The sequence below is a fragment of the Scophthalmus maximus genome, chromosome 9 (genome assembly GCF_022379125.1).
Source record: "Scophthalmus maximus strain ysfricsl-2021 chromosome 9, ASM2237912v1, whole genome shotgun sequence".
Lineage (NCBI taxonomy): Eukaryota > Metazoa > Chordata > Actinopteri > Pleuronectiformes > Scophthalmidae > Scophthalmus > Scophthalmus maximus.
In genome coordinates, this window is record NC_061523.1 from 21,358,921 (window position 1) to 21,367,500 (window position 8,580).

The following is an 8,580-nucleotide window of genomic DNA, read 5'->3' on the forward strand; positions in this document are numbered from 1 at the left end:
CCCTCCGCAGTTATCTGTATGAAGTTTTGTTTGGCTTGTTGCTCGGTTGGTGAGTGTGAAATCCGTCTGCCCATTAAGCGGATGAATAATGGAGTGTTCCGGCACGGGCCCTGCAACATGGGGGGGCTGCCGGGGCTCCTTCTCTTCAGCGCCGGAGTGAGTGATTTTTTTGTCTTGTTTTTTGAAATCCTCGAGCTCGCTGCGGAGCTTCTCCCTTTTCGACACTTTGCACGTCGTCCATGTCGGCCGTTCTATCCACCACCTCGTTTATTTTTTTTTTATGTTAATGTGATGCTTCTGTGTCTTCTCCCAGCGGCGGAGTTGGATGCAACAGGGTCTCCTGTACGAAACGCTCGCGCTGTGTTCCTGATGAAAACACGCACCGCGTGCACTGAAGCAATCAGTCGATCAATCGATGGGATCATCAGCAGAAAAGGAAAACCTTTCAATTTGAGTAAAACACCAAACGTTCACTGGTCCAGGCTGGTTCTCAGATGCTTTTCTCACCTTTGTTTATGTATTAAACTGAATTTCTGGCGGTTTTGGACTGTTGGCTGGGCGAACAACCTGAAGAAGACGGCGTCTTTCATGTCCGCAACTAGCAATTATGTTTATCATTTATTAACCTGACGTTTTTTTGGATTTATGATTAATCTTTACATTGATAAAGCCCATCAAGAGATCTGAAAGCTCGAGGTGAACAATTCGTCCTCGCATGCCTTATATACATATTTTTTTCCCGAATAAAAAGTTTAAAAGCCAGAGATATTTATCATTTACAATGATATTAAACCGAACATCCTCATTATTTAGAAACAGTAGATTCAAAATAATGTGGCAAGATGGCGATCGTATATGTATCACCTTTGCATATCCCTACCCTGAGCCAAAGAGAAAAAGCCTTTTGATTCATATTGTGGATATTCGATAGGTTAGTGACTAATGGGTCTGTATGTTTTTGACTAAGAGATGCATTTACTTTGATATTTGTTCATATCTGAATGCAACAGAGCTGCGGCAATCCGTACAGAAGTAAAATGAATTCCTAGAGTATCAATAGTTTAATCCATGGGGGGGCATGCACTTTCTAATATGATTTCATTCGCTTTTTTATTTTTATATACTTCCCCCGGCGAACACATCCTTCTTCTGATCGGATACTTTCTCACTTGATGTATCATATTTCTAAATTCAGGAAAACGTCCGATTAATTCAGACCCCAAAAACCAAATCATACAGTACGTCGGACCTTTAGGCCAGTCATCAGCGTTACATGTTTGATTGTGTGGCTTTAAAGGCATTGATCCATATTCGAGAATATTGAATGTACAGTTTCGGTTTCGACCGGCGCAGCGGCCGACGTCCTCAAAAGTGTCCTTGAGCGAGTCACGGAGGCCTGCCGACTCGGATGTAGTGAGTTTCAAGTGTTTGCTCACAATATGAATATTGCCAACGAGAGGCGAGGAAACATTCCAAAACCTCAGCGCCGAGAAACTGTCCGAGAGAGAGAGAGAGAGAGAGAGAGAAACACAAGACCACTGTGCTTGAAATGATCCAAGTCTCGCTAGCATGGCCACTATTACATGCTTATCTATCACCCCGTCGCCCCCCGGGGGGCCGCGCACTCTGGGTTTTATTAGGACAGTTTTGGTTGAGGAGGCGCAGCCAAAACTCCTGCATGGCTCGGTGAGGTGGGCGAGAAGCAGACCTGCATATCACCTGAGCATCCCCCCCCCCCCCCCCCTCTCTCTCCTGCCGTCTCTCGCTCCCATTATCCCTCAGCGAGTCCTCGCTCCCTCATTGACAAGCTTATTTTTTCATCTCCCCCCTCCTCCCCTAGTTTCTTCCTTCCCTCTCTCTTTCTGCCCCCCCATCCTTCGCTCACCCCCCCCCCCCCCCCCCCCACCCGCCCGTCCCAATCCCTCTACCCCACGCATACCCTCCCCCTCCACCCTCCACCCTCCACCCTCCTCCCCCTCGTCTCCTCAGAGCTCCTCCGCATTAGCAGTCAGCTCCACTCCTAGACGTACTTTGTTTTTCAACCGTGGTGGAGAGCGAGCGAGCGAGCGAGCGAGGGAGGGAGCGAGATACAGAGGAAGAGAGAGGAAGAGGAGAGAGAGAGAGAGAGAGTAATAGAGAGAGAGAGAGAGAGCGAGAGAGCATCATTTACACAGTGGTCCACAGCAAGCGGACCCTGCAGCTCTCCCTCCCTCCCTCCTCTTCCCTCAGCCACTGCTCACGATGCCAAACATTTTATGTGTTATTTAGTCATGCCTGACTTTATCGAATTTGAAAAACATGCCAGTCACGGGTACCCTGCCCCCCCCCCCCCCCTCCCCCCCTCCTCCACCCCCCACTCTTCATCCTCTGCACCCGACCGCCAACATCTTCCTCATCGCTCTCTCTCTCTCGATCGCTCTCGATTGAGACTCCACCATCTAGGTTCTGACCTCGAGAGCCTCTCGAGGCCGCGTCTTTGGGGACATTTCACTTCTAAATGAAGTTTTATTCCCAGACTTCACCCCCCCACCCCCTCCTCCTCCTCCTCCTCCTCCTCCTCCCCGTCCTCCTCCTCCCCGTCCTCCACACACACACCTCCTCATGACCACCCACCCATCCCGGGGAGAGGGGAGAAAGAGCATAATTCTAGCCAGCAGAGTGTTGACTCTAAAATGGATTATTTCCGCTTGAAATCAGAGGCCATGTGCTGCTGGATAATGTGGCTGTCCCGATTTTTTCTAATGATGGAGATTTGACGGGCAGGAGAATGCAGAGGAACACAGAGCCTTGTTCCGCCGGGCCGAGGAACGAGAGGCTAAAGGAAATCCCAGCATGCTCGCCTTCGTAATCCCAAAGTCCGGATTTGTGCCTGTTTTCTGTTTTGTTTGGTTTTTTTTGCTGTTATTTAACGGTCGGGCTCATAGCTCAGAGGGTAGACCAGGTCACCAACACTTGGCGGGATTTAAGGTTGGAGTCCCGGTTGAACCTCTGATGTTAAAGATAAAAACAAGAGAGAAAAAGGGTTTTACTGTAGGGTTTGCTGAGAGGGATTCCGAACGTTTCCTTACCTGACGTACCCCACAGCCCTGTCAGAGGAGCAAGTGCCCCTTCATCAACACCTCATGATCCAAACATGTTCATGTGAGACACAGCCATACTGCAATAGTTCCCGTTTGGGCTTCGCCTCTTCATTGTGTCCACTTGGTTCGGTCAAATCTTGGAGTGGAAGAGGCGTCTGTATCGGTTATTGATTTATAACTATAAGATATATTTTTTAACTTTTTCTCTTCACATGGTGACCAGTTATCACTCTCTCTAAAATGCAGCACGTTCCGTAAAAGTGCATAGACATGACTCAGGTTGGCGGGCCCCGCCGAATCCTCCTCATCCCCCTGAACACAAATTTGTGGATGTGTTTTTTTTTATTCCTTATTTTTCGACAGAAATCCTAGTCATTTGTTCAAATTAGCCAAACTACTACAATCGTTCCATGTTCCCCCTGGTTACTGCACACACACACACACGCACACACACACACACACACACACACACACACACACACACACACACACACACACTTGTGCTCCCATGAGCACAAGCACCTCCGGCTGGGAACTGACATCCAGCCCTGTCAGTTATTCAAATGAGGTCACTCTGGTGATGCAGCTCCGAGAGATTCATACAACAAAAGAAAGTTGTACCTGGCTCAGATTCACCAGAGTGAAATGTGACAGCATTCCGCCAAGGTGCCGCATTCACACAGCAGCACATTCCGGGCGGAGAACTTCTGTGTCGTGAGTGTTTGCCTCTCAATCACTGCAGCTTTTTTTTTTTTTACTTTCCAAAAGTTGTTCAGTCTCGTCTCGTTAGATTATAATCCCATCGTTGCGAGTGTTTAAAAGTCCTGCATGCTCAAGGACCTCCCTGATTTTATTGCCTAACTTGTGCCCGAAAGCAGCGAACCCTCGGCCGTCCATTTGTTTAAACTACGGCATGCTGACCGCTGAAGCTCGCTGTCGCTATCAGTGTTTTGTTACGGTGTCTTGAAATCCCACTAGAGATGGGCCACAAGACGGCATGACGAGTACAAATGTACGGGAAAAACGACGGCAGTATTTCAAAGTTTTATTTCGCGATCCATACATTATTTTCCCGACAGAAACGTTGAAATAAATGAATCCTGGAACTGGCCCCTTAACCAAATCCACGACCAAAATTAAAAGGGTCCTCTCCTGGTCCGTGTCCCGTTGCTCCACCAAGCTGCAAATCGCGTCAGTACTTTTTGCATCGTGCTGATAGAAAACCAAAGACATCACCTCCTTGGCGGAGGTAGCAATAGGAGAAAGTCCAGACCAGTTGCTGGTGCAGATGCCCTGTGTGCGTTTGGACGAATGAGGAGAGCACTTTCCGCCCCAGCAGCTTCCGGCCCCGCCCTTGAGCAAGTCCAAGTCGCTGGAGCGGAACTTGCCCGGTGGTACTTGGACGCGCCGCCGCTCACGGGCGAGTACGTGTGCACGCACACGTTGCGGGGCAGGGGGGTGCTGGAAAAGGGCCGTGCGTTTCAGCAGGAAGAAAACAAAACCACGGGCCTTTAAGGAAGTTGTGGAGACCGGGGTCCGCGCGGCTTCACTGCAAGAAGTAGAAACTGCAATATGGAGCTCTGCGGTTACTGGAGGAATCTTAATTTGTCACCAAATGAGTGCGGTTTTATAGTTATACAGTTATATAGTTTATACAGGTACAGGTTCCTCTGTCAAAGGAAATGAAATTTCCTTGGAGTTCGGAGACGTTCCCGTGGACCAAGGGAAATCACGATGGACATTTTTTTTCACGGTTTGTGTCATTTCAAAGATCAGACAACAAGAAAATAATCTGCAGTATCATAATTAATGAAGTCATTAGTCCTACTTTTCAAAAAACAAATATAAAAATAACCTGTGACTGCATCTTCTTGTTTATTTTTTTTTTAAATAAATACTGTAGTTAATAGAGCTGCCTTTGTTTAAAGCATCTTAAGTTGATATATCATAAATCTCTGATGACAGCAGGAGCTTCATTATATATAGAACTGAACTTCCTGCAGTCTGGAGAGTAGAGAACCTGTAGCAGGATTTTCGGTTCTTAGTGAGGAGGTGCGAGTGGGATTTTCACTGATGTTGCAGAGGTAAAAAAAAAAAAAAGAAAGAAGAAGAAGAAGCTCTGAGACGAAAAAGAAACCGTAAGCTGTTAAGCTGAAATTTAGGCACGATGGTGTTGCTGTTCAAGGCGGCGTTCTCAAAACCCCTTGATGAGGAAGCTCCCCTGTGGAGAATTACATTTTTCTTTTAGCCAAACTGCCTCGGTTAAAAAAAAAAAGAAGAAAAAAAAAGCCGAGAGGGAAAAGGCAAGTCCGCACGTTATTTCATAAACTATAAAATAGAGCCAAGTATGCAGGGGAATCTGTAATATTCGCATTGCCATCACAGTGCATTCATAATGCGATGGGGAAATGTTAGCCTCACTCCGCGTATCATCCATCCTCCTTGACGCCGGCTAACACGGAGGAGATGGAAAGCAGACGACGCCCGAGGGCTATGAAACACCGAAGACAATTTCCCCCTCCCTGACTCCTCCCCCAGTTTTCATCATGCAGCCCTGCTCATTGTCTCTTTAGGCTGCCCCGGAAAAAAGTTTGCGCTCGCAGAAGTTGTCCATCTTAATAATTCAGCTTAGCACCTTGAAAAACTCAGTCACGGAAGCATATTATTCTGAGAAATATGTGGAAAAAAAATAGGTGCCCAGTGCAGTCCCAACTCATTTCGAGGCATATTTAAAAGTGAGCGTATCGTATGAAGTGTCAGATCTCGGGTCGGGGGCGCGGATTGTGAGGCTGAAATTCATGATACTGCCAGCTGTTTGGGGGGAAATCTTTAATCGTGCGGGCGGGAAAACTGAATGTACCTCTCCGCACAGGAAACATTCATATTGACACTTGTTTTTCGAGGCAGAATCAGACCCAATCTCAGATGACGCTGAGTCTCTCGAGGGTGCACGGCTTTTTTTCCTGAAGGCTGCCCAGGGTTCGCTCCGCAGCTAATCCATAGGTTCCAGGAACAATCCAATACTGTGGCCGTCAATCTGTCACGTGCCCGTCGCGTCGAGAGTCTCGATCCGCGAATCGACCCGAGCCATCGGGGCGGCGGCGGCGGCGGCGGCGGCTGCTCGATAACAAATATTCAACAGCAAGCTGATTCCCAATATCTCACTGAGCTCACTGAGAGTTCAAATGGGGAAGAGGCCGAGAATCCCCCGTCGGCGGTGCCACGTAGCGAGCGGCTGTAATGAGCGCAGAGGTCGAGGTCACATCGATGGACAGAGGACTCAACAATCTTTCCGCTGCGTTCCTACAGTGATTTGGCATGATCGAGAAAGTCCGACGGGGGAAAACAAGAACATCTTTGCTCTCAAATATTTAATCAGTTCCGTCCGTTTGAAGAGCTTTGTTTTGAGAGCCAATATTATGTTTGTCTTGATTAATGAATATGAAGCAGGCCTCCTTGTCAGGCAGTTTCTTGTTTAAATAACCTTTTTTGGGGGGTAAATTTGGGGTCTTGTTCTCGTGCATCTTTCATTTAAATCAACTTAAATTTAACGTACATTTTGCGATCTGTGCTATTATTATGTCATAAATGCAATGGAATGGCTTTTGTGGAGCGTATTGGTTGTTCATGTAGTTGGTGTACTACTCAGTACTCGGTATCAAACCATTTTTTGCACCGTCCAAAATGTTTTCCATAGCGAGTATTGAAAAAACAGTTAGGGAGCAAAATCTGCAGCAGAATGCCACCTCACATTCATACTCATCCGTATTTTTTCTTTATTTAAACAGTTTTGGAATCAAATCACATTTTGTTTTTTGCCAATTTAATTAAAGAAAAGTTCATTTGCGGCTCTTGTGTTAAAATAGCATTTAACATTTGAGATGTTTGACTTCATTTATTAAATTAAAGAAAAAAGGAAGGTAGAAATTCATGTTTACAAAAGTAAAATGAACAGACATCATAATTGCTTTGTGAAATATTCACTTTCAGACAGCTAGCCTGGCTCCGCGTTTGGCTTGTAGTGAACATTTCAAAGAACACATGTAAATCATAGTTGTAGCAGTAACAGCAACATTATAGCTGTTATATGAGCGGCAGTATTTCATGCCGTCCCCCTTTTCTCCCCTGTACGTGTCGGCCATTAGGCCCGGTGTCTTCTCCCCCGCGCATCCTTTCACATCTGGTCTCCTATATTTAGCAGCCCCCTCTTCTCCTCTGTCTCCCCGCAGCGATCGGCCGGACGCTGATCCCTCGATATTTCAGCACGGTGTTCGAGGGAGGCGTCACCGAGCTCCACTACATCCTCAAGCACTCCAAGGAGTCCTTCCACAATTCCTGCATCACCCTGGACTGTGATCAGTGCACCATGGTCACCCAGCACGGGAAGCCAATGTTTACAAAGGTAACACCTGACACCCCCCCCCCCCCCCCCCCCCCCCCCCCCCCCCCCGCCGAGCATCTCCCGCCATGAATAATTGATCACGAGCTATGATAATGGACCAGACGAGGTGTTTAACTGGTGAAGGATCAAATCCATTTACAACCTTTGATTCTTTCTTTTTTCTTTCTTTCTCTCTCTCTTCCCTCTTTTTGTTCATCCCCGAGTCTTCCAGTCTTGTACACCCGCTGGTTTTACTGTCAGATATGCAGAGGTCTTTATCTATTTGCTGAATGGATTATAGAATAATGTATTATCTGCTGAGTTTTTATACGTCTTGAATAGAGCTGCAGCAGGTGATCGATGAATCAATTAGTAATCGACTAGTAAATCAATTAGTAATCGGCGAGAAAATTAATCGCCAATTACTTTGAAGTCGATTAATCGGTTAAAAAAAAAGTCATTTTTATGATCAAAAAGTCACAATTCTCTTAAATGTGAATATTTCATTATTATTTATTATATTAAACGTAATATCTTTGGTGTGTGGACAAAACATAACATTATCTTTGTTTTTTTGGAAACACGATCGGCATTTTTAACCATTTTATGACATTTCATGGACCCAACAACTGATCGATTTTGTCTGATTCTCAGTTTGAATTAATTTCTTGACACTATTAAGGGAGTGTGTTCAAGCTGATATAGAATATTAAGTTGCTTTACAAGGCAGTAAAAGCATAACTACACTCGCCACAAATTCTCGTAGGATTTAATGCCTGTAGACCCGAAAGCCCCGCTGGCATTTTTCTAGTGTTGAAGATGTCGACTTGAGCCTTACGTCCTCGGGTACTTAATGACATGGGACATGAATACGATCTTTGGATGCGTTGCTTTAGTTCGCGGTACAGGTGACGAACAGGTAGCAGCGAGAAAAGCAGCGGAAACACAAATTGCTCAGGTGAGATAATCCGAACCTGACACCGAGGTCTTTTCGGGAAAAAAAAAAAGGCGCTCGAGCTGAGCTCATCTGCTTTCGACTTTGGGGGAGAGAATCCCCCTGTGAGCTGGAGTGAATATCTGCTTCACCACCGTCTGATCCAGATGGCTGGCTGACTCTTA

The 8,580-nt window shown here is 46.3% G+C and overlaps 1 protein-coding gene across 4 annotated transcripts in view; it reads left to right on the plus strand.

Annotated features, from left to right (window-relative positions):
• ldb2a (LIM domain binding 2a) overlaps positions 1-8,580 on the plus strand; it is an 87,931-nt gene that overhangs the window by 47,340 nt on the left and 32,011 nt on the right. For all 4 annotated transcript variants that reach the window (XM_035649656.2, XM_035649653.2, XM_035649654.2 and 1 more), the window contains exon 3: positions 7,310-7,482. In XM_035649656.2, coding sequence (XP_035505549.1) covers positions 7,310-7,482 — 173 coding nt within the window. The remainder of the gene's footprint in view (positions 1-7,309; positions 7,483-8,580) is intronic.